Genomic DNA, 19,145 nt, shown 5'->3' on the forward strand with positions numbered 1-19,145 from the left:
GATTGTGAATTTATTTATGATTTGGGACTACGAGGCGGTACCTCGGGAGTGCTCTTTTGTTGATATTTCTCTATGGATGTACTTGCATTTGGTTATTTTATTTTTCCGTAATTTGTAAATTCTTGTGTTCTCCGTGATGTATGATTTCACTTAATATTAAGTGTTTTGTATTTCTTGATGTATTGTGTTGACCTTGACTTTTTCGTATGAAAATTTGAGGATTTGTATTTTTGGGTTGAACTTGTTTTGATGATTGAGTTGTTTTAAGTGAAAGAAATTTTTTAGTATGTTTTGATTTAATAAATTTTATATCCAAATCAGTAGTTTATCTGATGCTTTATTTTAATAAAAATGTCATTTTCTTCACTCAAACGATTTCTAAAATAAACTTATCTTTTTGTTGATTTCTTACTTGATTTAAAGATTTTTATCTTACTTTATTGAAAATAAATTGATCCTGCGGATCTTATATACAATGATGATAATAATATTAGCACGTGAACTGTCCGTGTAGTTATGATATGAAAAGTGAGCACGAGGTGCACGAAAAATATGATGATCTATTTATGGGCACGAAGTGCCGTGAAAATATAAAAATGGGCTGAGACCCGAGTTTACGAAAAATATAAAAATGGGCCGAGACCCGTATTTTTATGATTATGAAATGAGGTGTCACATGGTGACTTTTTAATTGAAAGAATTATATTCAAATTATTTATTTGGAAGGATTTTTATTCAAAAAAAGGATTATATGAAAGAATTATATTTGAAGAGATTTAGTGAAAGATTTTATATTCGAAAGATGTTTATTTGAGGAAATTATATTTGAAAAAGAGTTTTATTCGTAAAAATTATATGCGAAAGATATTTAATTAAAGAACTTGATTTAACTGGGTGTAATTGTATTTATCAATTGTTGAGCGATATTAATGGTAATTTTATTATCTTACTGTATATATCACTGGTTGTTTTATGTTGCCCTTATTGTTATTTGTTTCCTATTATTTTGTATATCATATTGCACAGGTTATTAGACTAGTGAGTGTCTTGACTGTACCTCGTCTCTACTCCATTGAGGTTAGTCTTGATACTTACTGGGTACCGACCGTGGTGTACTCATACTACACTTCTGCACATTTTTTGTGCAGAGCCAGGTATTTGAGATATCGGACTTGGGCAGAGTTTAAGCGGTATCGTAAGAATTCAAGGTAGAGATGCTTGGTTGTCGCTGTCCCTTGGAGTCTTTTCATTTCATTATACTATTAATTTTTAATCAAACAGTATTGTATATTCGGTCCTCGTGACCATCCCATGTATTCATGTCACGACCCAAAATTCCACCACAGGCGCCGTGATGGCACTTAGTCTCTAAGACTAAGTAAGTCGATTTTAATTACAATTCAAGCCATTTTTAAAAAAAATAAAAACTAAAAGCGAAAATAATTACAAATATAACAACCTCCCAAGACTGGTAGTAATGAGTCACGAACTCTAACTGAATACATGAAATGATCTCAAGGATCAAATACTCAATACTGTTTGAATAATAAATAACAGTACAATAAAATGAAAAGATTCCAAGGAACTGCAACAACCAAACAGCTCTACCTTGAATCCTTGCGATCCTGCTCTAACTCTGTCCGAGTCCGATATCTCCAATACCTAGCTCTGCATAAAAATATGCAGAAGTGTAGTATGAGTACACCACGATCGGTACCAAGTAAGTATCAAGACTAACCTCAGTGGAGTAGAGACGAGGTACAGTCAAGACACTCACTAATCTAATAACCTGTGCAATATAATATACAAAATAATAGGAACAAATAACAATAAGGGCAATATAAAATAACCATTGATATGCACATCAAGACAACAAAACACCTTTAATATCGCTCAACAATTAATAAATATAAGTACACCGAATTAAATCAAATTCTTCAAATAAATGTCTTTCACATATAATTCTTCCAAATAACTCTCTTTCAAATAAAATTTTCTCAAATAATTATCTTTCAAATATAATTCTTTCAATAAATCTCTTCAAATATAATTTCCTCAAATAAATATCTTTCAAATACAACTATTTCATATAATACTTTCTAAATAAAAATCCTTCTAAATAAATATTTTGAATGTAATTCTTCAATTAAAAAGTCACTATGTGACACCTCATTTCATAATCATAAAAATACGGGTCTCAGCCCATTTTCATATTTTTCGTAAACACGGGTCTCAACTCATTTTTCATATCTCCACGGCACTTCGTGCCCATAATTAAATTATCATATTTCCCCGGCACCTCGTGCCCTCATTTATATCACAACTGCATGGACAATTCACGTGCCAATATCCTCATTATTTACTCACGGCACCTCGTGCCCATATTTCATTTTATAATCCGCCTGGCAATAGCCACAGGCTCCCAATTTTAGCATAAATCAGATTGTTATCAATTTACCAACAACAAGATAAATTGCACAAGGTATAAAAATAAACACAAGAAAATCATATAAAAATCATCAATACCACATCATCACATATCGTCCCTGACAGTAGTCACCCTTATCTCTCCTATAACCACCCTTATCACTCCTATAATAGCCTCCATTATCTCTCCGCCCTGACAATATTAATAGCCACCCTTATCGCTCCTATTGCCACCCTTATCTCTCCTATAGCCACCCTTATCGCTCCACCCAAACAATATTCCAACAAACACAACAACATTGAAATGCCACCCTTATACCCACATAATATCAACGGTGAAATGCCACCCTTATATCCTCAAAATAATAACTCTCACAACACAATAATTTATACGAAAAATTATCACGGCAACATAACAAAATCAATTCATATAACAATTTTCCCAATGGCCACACACAATTCCAAAGATACAACCAAATCAATTAATTTCACAACAAATAGCCCAAGACTCCACACAATGTATATAAAACCTCAAAAACAATCAACAAAGATAGAAAATAATCAGCATAGGGCAACACCTTCATTAGTCCAAATTTAGATAATTATATTAACACTTCTTTTTAAACTTGCTTAATTAAATATTTACATAGGAAAAATTCATAATGATATTAAATTCTAAGAAATATCAAACCAGCAATACTCACAAAACTACATATAGTTTCAAGTAACAATCACATCAAATTGTCATATAAAAACAAATTCAACAACAAGGATTTGGATAGGGCAATTAGATGATTTAATAAATGTAAACAATTATCCAATTTACTACACAATAATGCCTAAGACTTTAATCCAATAAAATTTGACCATATAAGCCCGAGTACGTACTCGTCACCTCGCGTACACGACTTTTCACATTTCACAAATGGCACATAAGACTCGATGCCTAAGGGGTAATTCTCCCACTCGAGGTTAGGCAAGACACTTACCCTTTTGAAGTTATGCCGATATTCCAAAATTGCCTTCTTACTTGAATTGACCTCCGGACCGCTCGAATCTAGTCATAATTATTCGATATAGTCAACAAAAATTATAGAATCAATTCTATAAGAAAATACTATATTTTTCAATAAAAATTCAAAATTAACTCAAAAATTCGCCCGTGGGGCTCACGTCTCGAAATCCGATGAAAGTTACGAAATCCGACAACCCATTCAATTACGAGTCCACCCATACCAATTTTATCAAATTCCGATAACAACTCGTCCTCCAAATCTTAAATTTTTGCTTTTGGAAGACTTTGCAAAAATCTTGATTTTTCTTCCATAAATTCACGGATTCATGATGTAAATGAATATGGAATCATGAAATAAAATCAATATAGGATAAGGAATACTTACCCCAAAATTTTTCCATAAAAATCGCCCAAAAATCGCTCAAGAAACGTGCTCCAAAAATCCAAAATGAAATGAAGGAAATGACCATTTTTGGTCCTTAAGTTTCTGCCCATCCGTCACTAAAAGTCCATTTTCCGTCACTAAAAGTCCACACCAGAATTTGCTTGCACCAGCCTTAATTCAATCGATAATAACTTTTTGTAAAAATGTCCACATGATGAATGGTTTAACTTTCTGGAAACTAGAATCAAAGGACTACAACTTTTATGTTTTGATAATTTTCTGATTCCTTATGAATTGCAAGATATAAGCTTCCAAAATCGGCTCCACGCATCAGAAATTTCTGGCTAAATTGCCCTACCAGCCTTTATTCAATCCATCATAACTTTTTGTACAAATGTCCAAATGATGAATGGTTTAACATTCTGGAAACTAGAATCAAAGAAATACAACTTTGATGTTTTAAAACTTTTTAGATTAATTATATATTGCAAGATATAAACTTCCAAAGTTAGCTCCATGCACCAGAAATTTCTGGCGAACAGCTCTGCAACAGAATTTTTCAGCAACCCTCTTTGTTCGAAATCCATTCCGTTTACCTTCCGAAATCCACCCAAGCCCTCGGGACCTTAACCAAATATACCAACATATCCCAAAATACAATACGAACTTAGTTGAGGCTTCAAACCATGCCAAACAACGCCAAAATTATAAATCGCGCATCGAATCGAATTATGAGTTTTCAAATCTTCCAACTTCTATATTTTGTGCCGAAATATACCAAATCAATTCTGATTGACCTAAAATTTTGCACACAAGTAATAAATGACATAATGGAGCTATGAAAATTTTCAGAACTAGATTCCGACCCCGATATCAAAAAGTCAACCCCCCGGTCAAACTTCCCAAAAAATCATCTTTCGCTATTTCAAGCCTAATTCCTTTACAGACCTCCAAATAATTTTTCGGATATGCCCCTAAGCCTATAATCACCATACGAAGCTATTGACATCATCAAAATTCCATTCCGGAGTCATTTTCTCAAAAGTCAACTCTCTGGTCAACTCTTTCCATTTAAGCTTCTAAATAAGGATTGTTCTTTAAATTTAATTCCGAATCTTTAGTAATTCAAACTCGACCACACCCGCGGGTCATAATACATATTGCAAAACTGCTTGAGACCTTAAGTCACCGAATGGGCGTTAATTCTTAAAACGATAAGTCGGGTCGTTACAATTCAGTTAGAGTTCGTGACTCAGTACTACCAGTTTTGGGAGGTTGTTATATTCATATTTGTTCCGCTGTTAGTTTTGATTACTTATTTAATTTAAAAAAAAAGGCTTGAAATGTAATTATTATCGGCTTACCTAATCTTAGAGACTAGGTGCCATCACGACGTCTGTGGTAGGATTTTGGGTCGTGACAATGACTTACGAGATCAGGGCAATGGAAAAGCTCCAGTAGATAGGAGAGTTCTGATCTGAGCTTGCATACCTTGGAATTAAGCATCTCTACACCTTTCTCTTTCCTTGTCCGCTTCTAGCTCGGCTCTAAGATTTGTCACTGTCTCCCGCATAACTGAGGAGATCTCCCTATTAAGTTCCTCGCCTTGTGAGAAAGTCCCTATTCCTTGTATTCCACACCTATAGCGATGGAATATTTTCTTAGGAAGCCCGTATACCTTCCCCCATTTTGGACCGCCAATAGCTTCCAACCTTATTCTTTAAGCATCCTTGTCTGAAGGTTGGCTTGGCTCGCCTGATTCACCAGATGGATGACTACGAATGAATTCCTCCACGTTACTTTGGTAGCGACCCTACATTATTTTAAATTAAATTAGTATTTAAAAATTCTTATAAAAGTAAATTATAACACTTAAATAAAATTAAAAGCTTACATATGCAGTCTATGACCGGTCCTTGACCCACCTATCTCCATCCCCCTCTTTCTTCTTCTTTACAATATGCGTCTCCTTGAATAGCCCATCATGGCTCATTGGACGCCCATACTTCTTTTTCTGAAAATAAATTAATTTAGTTAATAAATAGAATTGATATACTTAGAAAAGTAAAATAATTTAAGCAATTACCAATCTTCTTTTTATTGTCCCCAGGTTGATCGCACCTCCAGTGTGCAAGGAGCCTCTCTTCTCGGATGCGCGAGCTTTCTTTCCTTTTTCTCTCCTCTCTAAGAAATCCGTGGTCTGCCATTGCCTTAACAAATCATTCCATAAATCCTCAAGACACTAGTCAGGCCTCTTGTTCTTCTTTCTAGCATCCGAGAAATTATCCGCCAATCTCTTGCGAGCTTTATGATGAAAATTTGCAGCCACTTTCGCGCTATAGCGGTCTTCCTATACACACTTGCTCTGCATTTCAAAAGTTAAATATTAGATGGAAACATCATAAATATAAATTATTAACTTCTTAAAAGAACATTTATACCTTAAATTGATTGAAAATTTTCTCCTTCAGCGAGAATGGGAAATCAATCCAAGTCGCATAAGGGCCATCATAAAGCTTTCTGATGGCATTGGTGATTATCTTCGTAGTCTGCTTACCCGGACTGAACCTGCAATTAAATAATAAAAACACATGAATATCTTAGTATAAATATTACAAAACAATAGACGTAAAAATAACAAATAAACTCTTACCCTTCACCCCCAGGGACTATGATGATCCTGCCATAGCGATCATAATGCACTACATCTGGATCATCATCCTCAGCATGTGTATCAGAGGCATGTGTAGACGGTGTAGGGGGCTCAGAGCTACTGCCTCGTAGGCGAAGGCCTGAAATAGATGGAGTCGATGATGAAGATAGTTGCAATCCCTGTGACTGCGACATAGCTGGATGCAACCCAAGTGACTGTGATACTGATGGCTGTGACCCGAGTGACTGTGACATGGATGGATGCGATGCATGTGGCTGTGATATGTAGGGATGTGATCCACGTGGATGTGCTGCACATGGCTGCGATCCACGTGGCTGTGAGGCAGTTGGACTGTATGTCGGACATATAGTCCTATGGCCCTGTGATGGAAGACCTGGTGTCTTGATGAAGGTGTAGGACTCGTGATGCTGTGGGAGCTCAGTATAGCCGTGTGGTGGAGGATAAGACATAGGCATCTCTGAAGAGGGTGGAAAAGAGGGAGTATTATTATCTACCTTCCTCTTTCCCTTCCTAGCCTTTTCTCGACCCCGAGAACTAGTAGGGTCATTGCTTCCTTGACCCTTGCCTTCCATCTACATAATATAATACATATTTAGATTGAAACATATAAGAAACTAGCTATAAAATGAGAGTGCTTTAAAAAACCAACTTTTTAATCCTCGTCGACGTATTGTTCCTCGTACGAGAATTCTTCATCCTCACTTGTTTGAATTTCATCAGTTGATTCTTCACCCTCATTTTCTATAATTGTTACTTCATTTATATCAACTTCTTCCAATATGCGTTCAGGATGTTCCAAATCATTTTCTAACTGATCGTCCACTATTTGGTAAATACCAGAGATATCGTTTTGATATGCAACATCTAATACATTCTCGACTTCCACCCTACCTACAAGCTTAGTTTTTATTACAACCCACCAATCGGACTTATTCCGTCGCAATGGATAAGGAGCATAATACACTTACCTAACGTTATGTGCAATTATGAAAGGATCATAGCGATCATACTCCCTCGTTTGATTAACCTCAATTATGTTGTATTGGTGGTGTACTCTTATACCTCTTGTTGGATTTGGGTCAAACCAGTTGCATCTAAAGAGTATCAATTTCTTATATAGCCAACATGTATATTCTAGTTGTAATATTTCTTTGACCGTATAATCAGTATCTCCAACTTGGTTGCCATCACCACCTTGAACCCATACCCCGCTGTTGTTGCTATTTTTATTTTTAGAGCAATCCTCTGTATGAAACTTATAACCATTCACTACGTACTTAGACATTGTCGTGACTTGAAGCCCAGGTCCTCATGAAAACATGACAGTCATGACTTTTCAAATGGCTCAACTTCCCTACCTTCATATCTACGTTTTTCCTAGATTCAACGCATAACCCTCATGCATCTTCAATTTCGTAACCCAATCACAAATTTGTCATCTTTCCTCCAAAGTGAATGTGTAACTTACTTTGGGCTTAAACACCTTACCATTGTTTGTTGTCTGCAAGTATAATTCAGGTCGCCTGCAATATTCTTGTAAGTCCATTCTAACCTTCGGGTTATCTTTTGTCTTACATTTAACATCCATCACTGTGTTGAACAAATTGTCAAAATAATTCTTCTCAATATGCATGACATCAAGGTTGTGTCGGAGAAGATTATCCTTCCAATAAGGCAACTCCCAAAATATAATTTGTTTCATCCAATTATGAGTAACACCATATCCGGGGAATCTATAAGTTGGAGCCTCAGTAACTTTACTGAAGTTCTGGACCCTCTCCCAAATTTCCTCACCTGAAAGTATCGAAGGTAGCGAATCATATTCCACTTTATTATTTTTGAATGCATTTTTCATCCTTCTAAACTCATGATCATCAAGAAAGAACTGACGGTGATAATCAAACCATGATTGCTTTCGGCCATATTTCAAAGTGAACGCTTTACCATTTTCCATGCAGTAAGGACAAGCTAGCTTCCCAGCAGTCATCCACCCAGACAATATTCCATACGCAGGAAAATCGTTAATAGTCCACATTAAATTAGCATGCAATTTGAAATTCTGCTTGGTCGATATGTCATATGTTTCAACACCATCATACCACAGTTGTTTTAGCTCATCAATCAAAGGTTGTAAATATACATCAATCAAACTTTTCGGATTACGTGGACCGGGGATAACACAATTAAAAATATATATGGACTAGTCATACACAACTCAGGTGGTAGATTATAAGGTGTAAGAAAGATAGGCCATCATGAATATGGTGTCGTAGATATAGAAAAAGGCGTGAAGCCATCCGCACACAAACCTAACCGAATGTTCCTTGGTTCACTAGCATAATCTGGATATGTCCTATCAAAGTGCTTCCAAGCCTCTCCATCTAAAGGATAACACATAACACCAGTTGGTCTTCTATTTTCAAAGTGCCATCTCATATGAGGAGCAGAACTCATCTACGCATATAACCTCTTTAACCTAGGTATAAGAGGTAAATAATGCATCACCTTTACAACGTCCATATTCCCGCTGGAAAGCCTCTTGAAACGAGGCTTTTCGTAAAATTTATAACTTTCTAAAGTTGCATCATCTTTATAATATAACATGCAACCATCTTCACAACAATCAATTCTCATTGACGAAAGTCCTAACTTAAAAATCAATCTCTTTGCCTTATAGAAATCACCAGGTAAGTTGATATTTGGGTCAACTAGTTCACTCATAAGGTCAATGAAAGAGTCCATGGCTGCTTGAGAAATATTCCAATCAGATTTGATACTTAGTAATCTAACTGCAACAGACACCTCAGAGTGCAGACTTCTTTCACGTAGTGGACGACTAACTTCCTCTAACTGTTCATAAAAACATTTTGCATCATCATTAGGAGTTTGTTCAACATTTTCATTGGGCTCACCCCCGAAGTGCATCCCAAAAGCATCCGCAACCATATCCTGAATTCTAGAATCATGATTTGTATTCTCCACCGACCTACTACTTTCACCAACAACCATTTTATGAAATATTCCATGGCTACCATTGATCTCTCCATGATTAGTCCACACAAAGTAATTCTCTATAAACCCCTTCCTATAAAGATGAAGCTTAACTTCCTCCGATTTTTTAAACTTCATACAATCGCACATGACACAAGAGCACCTAATTACTCCTTCACTTTGGTATGGTGAAAGTGACACTGCATGTCTAATAAAGTCATCAACCCCTTCTACAAAATTCTCCCGCAATCCCCGGCGATTAGGATAATTCCTATTGTACATCCAAGTACGATGTTCCATCTATACAAATAAAACAAGAACAAATTAATTTATTCTATAATTATAAATTAATTAAATCTTTTTTAGTTAATTCAAGATAATTATTTTTTCCTAATTACACCAAAAATTAAATTATAGTAAATATAATTAATTATAAACTATAAGTTCAATTCATATCCTAAGAGTTTAAACATAAACTAAAAGTTCAATTTATATCCTAAAAGTTCAATTCATATCCTAAAAGTTCAATTCATATCCAAAAGGTTCAATTTATATCGTAAAAGTTCAATTCATATCCAAAAGGTTCAATTTATATCCTAAAAGTTCAATTCATATCCAAAAAGTTCAACCCATACCCTAAAAGTTCAATTCACAAGAACAAATCCTAAAAACTCAATTCAATTCATATACTAAGAGTTTAAACATAAACTAAAAGTTCAATTCATATCCTAAGAGTTTAAACATAAACTAAAAGTTCAATTTATATCCTAAAAGTTCAATTCACAAGAACAAATCCTAAAAACTCAATTCAATTCATATCGTAAGAGTTTAAACATAAACTAAAAGTTCAATTTATATCCTAAAAGTTCAACCCATACCCCAAAAGTTCGATTCACAAGAACAAATCCTAAAAACTAAATTCAATTCAAAGTTAATAATTTAATTCTAACTAAACTATTCAAAACAATACAAATTTAAACATTCAATTTATACTATATGTAATCAATTCAATTAAAACAAGACCTAAACCCTAGATTTCAATAAAATGCAAAGTTAAATAATCAATTGAAACACTAATTAACTGATTCATAACTAATTAACAAAACATTAAATTTATACACAAAAGAAATAAGTTCTAATTCAAACCTAGAATTTTTAGGAGGTGGAGAAGGAGGAGCGGCAGCTGGGCAGTGGCTAGCAGCGGCAACGGCGACGGCGGCAGCTGGGCAGTGGCGACGCGGGGTGGGGAATGGGATTTGTGTGAGGGAAATAGAGAAAGAGAGGGGAAGGTATTAGAGAAGAGAGGTAAGAGAAATAGGGGGAATCCCGTATATTTCAGATCTAATTTTAGAATTATCGACCAAAGTTGGTCGGTAATTTTGGTCGGTACATTAAGTGTTGACCGTTTGACTATAAACCGACCAACTTTGGTCGGTTATTTTTTTTAAAAAAACTAAATTGTTTTTTTTTGTGTTTTTATTTCTTAAAATATTATAAACTATAAAAAATATTATTATAAACTATAAGCATTTATTTTATTTAACTATATAATTATTATAAATAATTATAAACTATAACCATAATTTTTATAAATAATTATATTAACTAATTACTTTTAATAAATTATAATAGCATCTATCTAAATAAATTTTCTAAATTATAATTAAGTATATGAGTAATTTCACGCACACACACATATACACTATATTGTAATTGATGATCAATCACATACATTACTACGTACGAAAAATTTATCAATTGATAAACCAATTTTATTCTATTTTAAATATGTTTAGTCGTTAATTTGACCTATTAACTCGTTTACTTAATGCTAATAACTTCTTTCGTTTCTTTTATTTGTGATCCTATAGAACTTTTATTTGACCTATTAATTCGTTTCTTTTATTTGTGATCCTATAGAACTTTTAAATATGTAGGCTAATAGAACTAAACATTATTAATCTATTTTTCATTCGTTCATCACTAATAATGCATGACATAGATTAATCGATATAGGTCGAGACGTTTTATTTTTAATATTAATCGATATAGGTCAAAACGTTTTATTTTTAATATTCATCGATGCATCTAAGTAAGTTATAAGTCGATGAATCAATTTACAAATAGATATATTTGATGATGATAAATTATATATACTAATTAGATTATTTCTTCTTCACAAGTCTATCCCTAAAAGAACCCGACCCTGTGGTCCTAGCGCTTCGTGTTCTTATATATATATATATATATATATATATATATATATACACACACGCTTCGTTGTACTACTTTAACTACATATATAGCATGTTATAGTATATGTTAGTGTATTCATTATTTGTATTACAAAAGTATTAACAAATTACATTTATATTATTTAGATAGTAAATATTAATGTGATTCAAATTAAAAGTTTGACCATGTTTGACCTATTAACTCGTTTACTTAATGCTAATAACTTCTTTTGTTTCTTTAATTTGTGATCCATATATATATATATATATATATATATATATATTTATTTCGTTTATTTAATTTGTGATCCATATATATATATACATGTCAAAGATGTTTAGTATTAATTCTTCTATTTTTCATTCATTCATCACTAATAATGCATGACATAGATTAATCGATATAGGTCGAGACGTTTTGTTTTTAATATTAATCGATATAGGTTAAAACGTTTTGTTTTTAATATTCATCGATGCATCTAAGTAAGTTATAAGTTGATGAATCAATTTACAAATAGATATATTTGATGATGATTAATTATATATACTAATTAGATTATTGCTTCTTCACAAGTCTATCCCCAAAAGAACCCGACCCTATGGTCCTAGCACTTCGTGTTCTTATATATATACGACTACACATATATCTATATATATAGACACATACACACACACTTCATTGTACTACTTTAACTATATATAGCTTGTTATAGTATATGTTAGTGTATTCATTATTTGTATTATAAAATAAAGTGTTAACGGATTACATTTATATTATTTAGATAGTAAATATTAAAGTGATTCAAAAGTTTGACCAATGTTGACCTAATAACCGACCAACTTTGGTCGGTTATTTTTCAGGAAAAAAAATATACCGATCAAAGTTGGTCGGTAAATGCTTCCCCTGCATTAACCGACCAACTTTGGTCGGTAATCTTAAATATAAATTCTTTAATTTTATAAAATATTTTAAATAATAATATAATTATTAAAATTTTAAAAATTGGGTCCACATTACCGACCAAAGTTGGTCGGTAAATGCTTCCCGTGCATTAACCGACCAACTTTGGTTGGTAATCTTAAATATAAATTTTTTAAATTTTATAAAACATTTAAATAATAATATAATTATTAAAATTTAAAAAAATGGGTCCACATTACCGACCAAAGTTGGTCGGTAATCAAAAAGTTATTTTAACTAAGCAAGTCTGACCAGCTCGGTCAACTTTTTGACTAATTTACCGACCAACTTTGGTCGGTATGTAATTTAAAAAAATTGTAAAATATTTTTTTTTGTAGTTTCCGTCCATGTTGGACGGTTTTTTGGTCGTTTTTTTTGACCGACCAACGTTGGTCGGTATGGCTTGGTCGGTTTTTTGCGAATTTCTAATAGTGTTTCTGAAACTCTCTTTTCGGAATTTGAATAGATTCTCAGAGTTAATGATCCATAAGCCCCGCGAAGGATTTTTCCTCTAGTAATAACTTCCATAATTTTGCATCACATTGCTTTAGTTTAAGATGTATTCAGAATTCTACTAGTGTTTTACTTTTAGCATTGTATAACCATTGATGGATCTGTTTGGTATTTTCAGCTGTAATATTTTCAAAAGTTGCGGAAAGTTATCTCAAATGGATATATATATCCATTGAAGAAGTACAATATGGTTCCAGACCATGGCTTTCTTAGACATATATATCTTCTTGCATGTTCACAATATTGCCAGCTGATTTCTATAAGAGAGTTACGTTGAAGAAGGAAGCCTCATTTTAAAGAAGTCTAAAAGTTATTTTTTTGTAAAAACGGACTCATCATCAACGAGGAGGAAAATCTTCCTTTGAAAACAGACATTGTCATCTTTGCAACTGGATACAGAAGTGATGATAAGCTTTGTAATATTTTCACCCCAACCTATTTTTAGAAGTGATGCTAATGGGCGGTATTTATTGCATCTTGATGAGCGTTATTCTTTCAGGTGACAGACGAGACAATTGCCTTCGATTTTAGCTATCCCCGTCTTAAGCTCCACGTGTCACTCTTTTGGACGGCCACGTAACGTAACATATGGTATAAACATTAGAACTCAACTGACTTGAAATCAAAGTGAAATAAAACTTTGGATAAAGCAGAAAGAGATATATAATTTTGTATTAAAATTAAAATTGACAACAAACCAGAAAATTCGGCAGAGAGCAAGAAAGCGAAGGCATAAGAATGAGAGTATGAGTTCGGTGTAGAGGAATAAGACATGTATTACAGCTTGCTTAGAAACGAAATGACTATTATACCCTCATCTTCAATTTTAATTCCACTAAGCTGACATGTCGAAACCTGAGCTTTTCTATATTTTCTATGCATGTCTTTGATGGAGTCTCTTGGTCCGGCAAAATTTCATCGATAATTATCTAAATAAATGGTGATCGCACAAAAGTCATTTCTAAAAGATAATCAAAGTGAAGGTTCATGCCACAAAAATAACTATTCTAATCTTTGTTACTTAAACTTCCCTCTTGTGGAATGAACCTTCACAAGAACTAGAATTGCAAGATTTTCCTAAAGACAAAAAGTAGATATACAAGTGAATTAAAGAAATAAACCTGCAAATTTTCAGAACTTGAAAATAAGAGAAGTAGGTAGTACTTTATTATTGCTAGTTGCTGAAGTACAAATCATATATTGTTGTATCCTTTGGGTGATGTTACTTCAAGTTATTACCAAACTTGGTACGGTGATAAATAACTTTTTCTAAAGAAAAACAATTCATCATGTCTCAAAATCTCGCCAATTAAATTTGTTTCTGTCACCTTCTACATTTTTCCAATGGTACCAACTCTTTTCATGACATAACTCCATACACTAAGTTTGTAAACCTTGCCTTCTGGCTACATCTAAGGCTGAAAATATGGAATCCAAAAGATGAAGCGGTCACATGTTTGTGTTTGAAATTTCACTAGTAATGACATCTCTTGTCCACCTCCTTTGCGTGCGACCCTTTCCTGTCGAGGCCGACCTATGCATAATATTAAGGAAAATGACACTGTATGGTCACTGTAAATATAATAGTCGGAAAAATATAATATATATATATATATATATATATATATATATATATATATATATATATTGTATGTTATATAGAAAAAATATACAAATTTTATACACTTTTTCGGCTACCAGATGTAAATAGTTTCTGGTGCGCTAAAAACCGGATCTCATAAATTTCGACAAAATTCTTATATATGTATGTATACCATGGATATAAGTATATAAATAACTTCGTAACTTAAACACTAAAAGCTTTTAAGGGGCATCGATTGAGTATAATAGTGATGTCCCGTGGCATTAAATGTTGGAAAATTTTGGATGATTATGGAGAATAAAAAGTTTAGCTTGAGGCGTGTCAAGAACATTGTCCTTAAGGATATTTCGCCCACACAGTGATGAATAAAGTAGGCGTATTCTCCAGGATTCAACAAGCTTTTCTAGTATAAACTAGGAGCACAAACAACAAAAATTAACAAAGACACCGCAACACAATAATAGAAAGTTTTTACTTTTTTCATTTTCAAAATGAGCACAAACATATACTTATATATAGTCCAAATTGGACATCTGATTTTCAAGAATGTAACGTTGCATATTAAAGTAATGTTATCAAAGTTAAGAAACATTTCCAATGAGAGACATCACAAAACTTTAAAGCAATAAAGCCAAAAACGTTTCAAATAGCAAATTCATTATCGTACAAAATCAAACTGATTTTGATAGGCATAATGATAATCATTCAAGGTTAGTAAAAATATTATATTCAAAGTTATTCAAATTTTTAGTTATAGATATTAAAATATATTCAATTGATTGGTATAATAAAGATTCATTAAGATAATATTAAAAGAATTGACCAAGACATCAATTTGAATATTTTCTTTTTAGATATTAAAATTATTTTGTGTAACATTAAAATCTATGGTCCGACTCTATTTTCTAAAATACCGTATAAACATGGGATGTTATGTGAACCGGACATGACGTCGGTTGAGTTGGTTGCTATAGTATAAGAATCTCAGTTGTCCTCTGAATAATTTGACAAGTCCCAAAATTGAGTTCAACCATCAAATAGTAGGCAGTTCTCCAATTTCCTTTTTTTGTGGTGTTGGAATTTGGGTATTGTTGTCTTTTTAACATGGAGACGCACGTAAACGGAGAAATCGATGTTGGAAAAAGGAAAAAGCAAATACGAATCATCGGCGCCGGAATAAGTGGTCTTGTTGCATGCAAACACGCACTGGAACAGGGCTTTAATCCTATAATTTTTGAATCCTCAAATTGTATTGGCGGAGTGTGGTCCAATACAATTGAGTCAACTAAACTTCAAACTCCTAAAGATTTTTACCAGTTCTCAGATTTTACATGGCCAAAGTCTGTCACAGAAACTTTTCCTAATCACAATCAAGTTAAGGACTATATTGAATCCTATGCTCTTCACTTCAACATCCTGAAACATATTCAGTTTAATGCTAAGGTGGTTAGTATTGATTACTGTTGTGAAGATGATGGTGAAGAAATGGCTGCTGGTTGTGATAATCTATGGGGTGGTACAGGCCGCGCATTCTCTCCTAAACGCAAGTGGGTTGTTACAGTACTGGATCTCCTCCATCCTATGGACCCATATAAAGTAAATATTGCTCCTTTGTTTCATTTTATACTACACTCTTTTCTTTTATACCCGATCTTTTTCATAAAGTTTTCCTGATTTGTTATTCATTTCGATGATTGATTGGTATATCGGAAACAATCTCTCTATCTGAATGAGGTAGGGATAAGGTCTGCATACATTTTACCCTTCCCGCAACCCATATTTTGTTGTTGTTGTGTTCTTTTATACCCGAAAGGGGTCATTTGGTTCAAAACCAGGTATCACCTAGGATATAATCTTGAATAGATGATTCTGTCTTTTATATTCAAACCACAAGTTCTAGGGGTACTTTTGGTACCGCAACATAAAAGGAAAAAAAGGAAGTACTATTACTTGTGCAGCATTTCTCTTTCTGGTAAGTATTTAAACAACATTTTCTCAGGCTAGGTTACCTTTATCTCTAGGATGTCTTTGTGCTGTGATGATCACAAATGATCAGTCTATTCTAATTTTAATAGAGCTTTTTTGCATTACTTTCTTGAAATGCATGATTTCTTTATATCTTCTGATACTTGGATGTTGGTGAACTGGTAGGTTTATGAAGTTGATTTTGTAATCTTATGCATTGGAAAGTTCAGTAGCCTGCCAAATATCCCTCACTTTCCAATGAATAAAGGGCCGGAGGTGTTCGATGGCGAGGTTATACACTCCATGGAGTATGCTGAAATGGGAAGTATTCATGCAACTAAGTTGGTCAAAGATAAGCGCGTCGCTGTTATTGGATTCCAAAAATCAGCAATAGATCTTGCAGCAGAAGTTGCCAGACTAAATGGTACTTCCTCCGTTTCACTTTGTTTGTCATAGTTTGACTAAACACGAAATTTAAGAAGAATAAAGTAAGATTTTAAAAAAAAAATTCTTAAATATATCATAACATTTGTATAGCTATAAAAATTTCTCATTAAGAAATTATACAAATGTATCATTCTTTTTGGAATGGACTAATAAGAAAATAGCGTCAAACAAAGTGGAACGGTGGAAATACTACTTAGTAATTAACCGGATACAACAAACTGATATTGCCCAATTTTTCTGGACTAACCAGTCGTTTTTTCCCCATTAGATCTACTGCATACTAATGAATTATCTGCTAGACATGTTTGTATTGATATGATGCAAAAGATTTCCACAGTTTCGCTATGTCATTCGGGACAAAATTTACTAGTTTGCAGCAGACTTCTTTGGACTGACAAAAGAGCTTTATAATTTGTTGATTTCAGGAGTGAAACATCCCTGTACATTGCTACTCAGGAGGGTACATTGGACAGTACCAGAGGGCTTTCTAAAACTCTCTTTTCAGAATTTGAATAGATTCTCAGAGTTAATGATCCATAAGCCCCGCGAAGGATTTTTCCTCTGGTTCTTGGCAATTTTACTTTCACCACTTGTAAGTAGTAACTTCCTTAATTTGCCTCACATTACTTTAGTCTAAGATCCATTCAGAATTCTACCTGTATTTTGCTGTGTAACGATTGATGGATCTGCTTGGTACTTTCAGCTGTGCATATTTTCAAAGTTTGTGGAAAGTTATCTCAAATGGATATACCCATTGAAGAAGTACAATATGATTCCGGACCATGGTTTTCTTAGACAGATATCTTCTTGCATGTTCACAGTGTTGCCAGCTGATTTCTACAGAATGGTAGAAGAAGGAAGCCTCATTTTAAAGAAGTCGAAAAGTTATTGCTTTTGTAAAAAAGGACTCATCATCGACGAGGAGGAGAATTTTCCTTTGAAAACAGACATTGTCATCTTTGCAACTGGATACAGAAGTGATGATAAGCTTTGTAATATTTTCACCTCAACCTATTTTCAGAAATGCATTACTGGCTCTTCATCTCCCTTCTACCGCGAATGCATTCACCCTCGTATTCCACAGCTCGCGATACTTGGGTATTCTGAGAGCCCTGCAATACTATACACTACTGAGATGCAAAGCAAATGGTTAGCTCATTTTCTTGCGGGGAAATTTAAGCTACCAACAATAGCGGAAATGGAAGAGGACGTCCTGAGATGGGAGAAGTGTATGCAACGTTACGCTTGTAAATACTACAAAAGAGCCTGTGTAAGTGTGTTGTTACAAATATACTGCAATGATCTGCAGTGCGGGGACATGAATTTGAATCCCAGACGAAAGAAAAAAATGTTGAGTGAACTTTTCGCCCCTTATAAACCTTCAGATTACCAAAGATCTGTGTAGTTTTAGCACAATAATGATTTTGCAAGTGATATTACTGGACCAAGGGAAAAAGCTCCTTGATGTAATAAAGGAAATAAGAATATGAGGCAATTTTCTTCAAGGAGTTTCATAATCTTTTTTGTTTGCTAGAATTAGAATACTTTTATTATGTATTGGAATGTACAATACTTGGCCTGCTAATGTTATGAGGATAAAATCTAAAATGGTTGCAAAGTTCTGCTTGGAGTGTTCTCTGATTTACTATTATCCATGTAGTCAAGTGGCGTGTATTTATTCTTGAGCCGAGGGTTTATCGGAAACAACCTCTCTACCTTTACCGGGTAGAGGTAAGGCCTACCTAAGATCTGCGTATATACCACCCTTCCCACACTCTACTTGTGAGATTAGACTGGGTTAGTTGTTGCATGTAATCAAGTGGTGTATTGGCATTTAAGTAGCAGTCTTTTTCTTCTTCTTGTTGAAGTTATTGGTTGGATTTTGGTTGATCATTTTGTTTCAAAAATTTGGCACTGCCATAGTTTTTTG

General features: G+C 33.7%; 1 protein-coding gene across 1 annotated transcript; it reads left to right on the top strand.

Annotated features, from left to right (window-relative positions):
- Window positions 1-15,769: 15,769 nt before the first annotated feature.
- LOC104101133 (probable flavin-containing monooxygenase 1) lies at window positions 15,770-18,723 on the top strand. The gene is made up of 4 exons (XM_009608552.4): window positions 15,770-16,399; window positions 16,955-17,192; window positions 17,641-17,807; window positions 17,919-18,723. Exons 1-4 carry the CDS (start codon window positions 15,908-15,910, stop codon window positions 18,618-18,620), a joined length of 1,599 nt encoding a protein of 532 aa, XP_009606847.1. The 5' UTR covers window positions 15,770-15,907; the 3' UTR covers window positions 18,621-18,723.
- The last annotated feature ends 422 nt before the right edge of the window (window positions 18,724-19,145 follow it).

Source organism: Nicotiana tomentosiformis, chromosome 8, assembly GCF_000390325.3.
Source record: "Nicotiana tomentosiformis chromosome 8, ASM39032v3, whole genome shotgun sequence".
Classification (NCBI taxonomy): domain Eukaryota; kingdom Viridiplantae; phylum Streptophyta; class Magnoliopsida; order Solanales; family Solanaceae; genus Nicotiana; species Nicotiana tomentosiformis.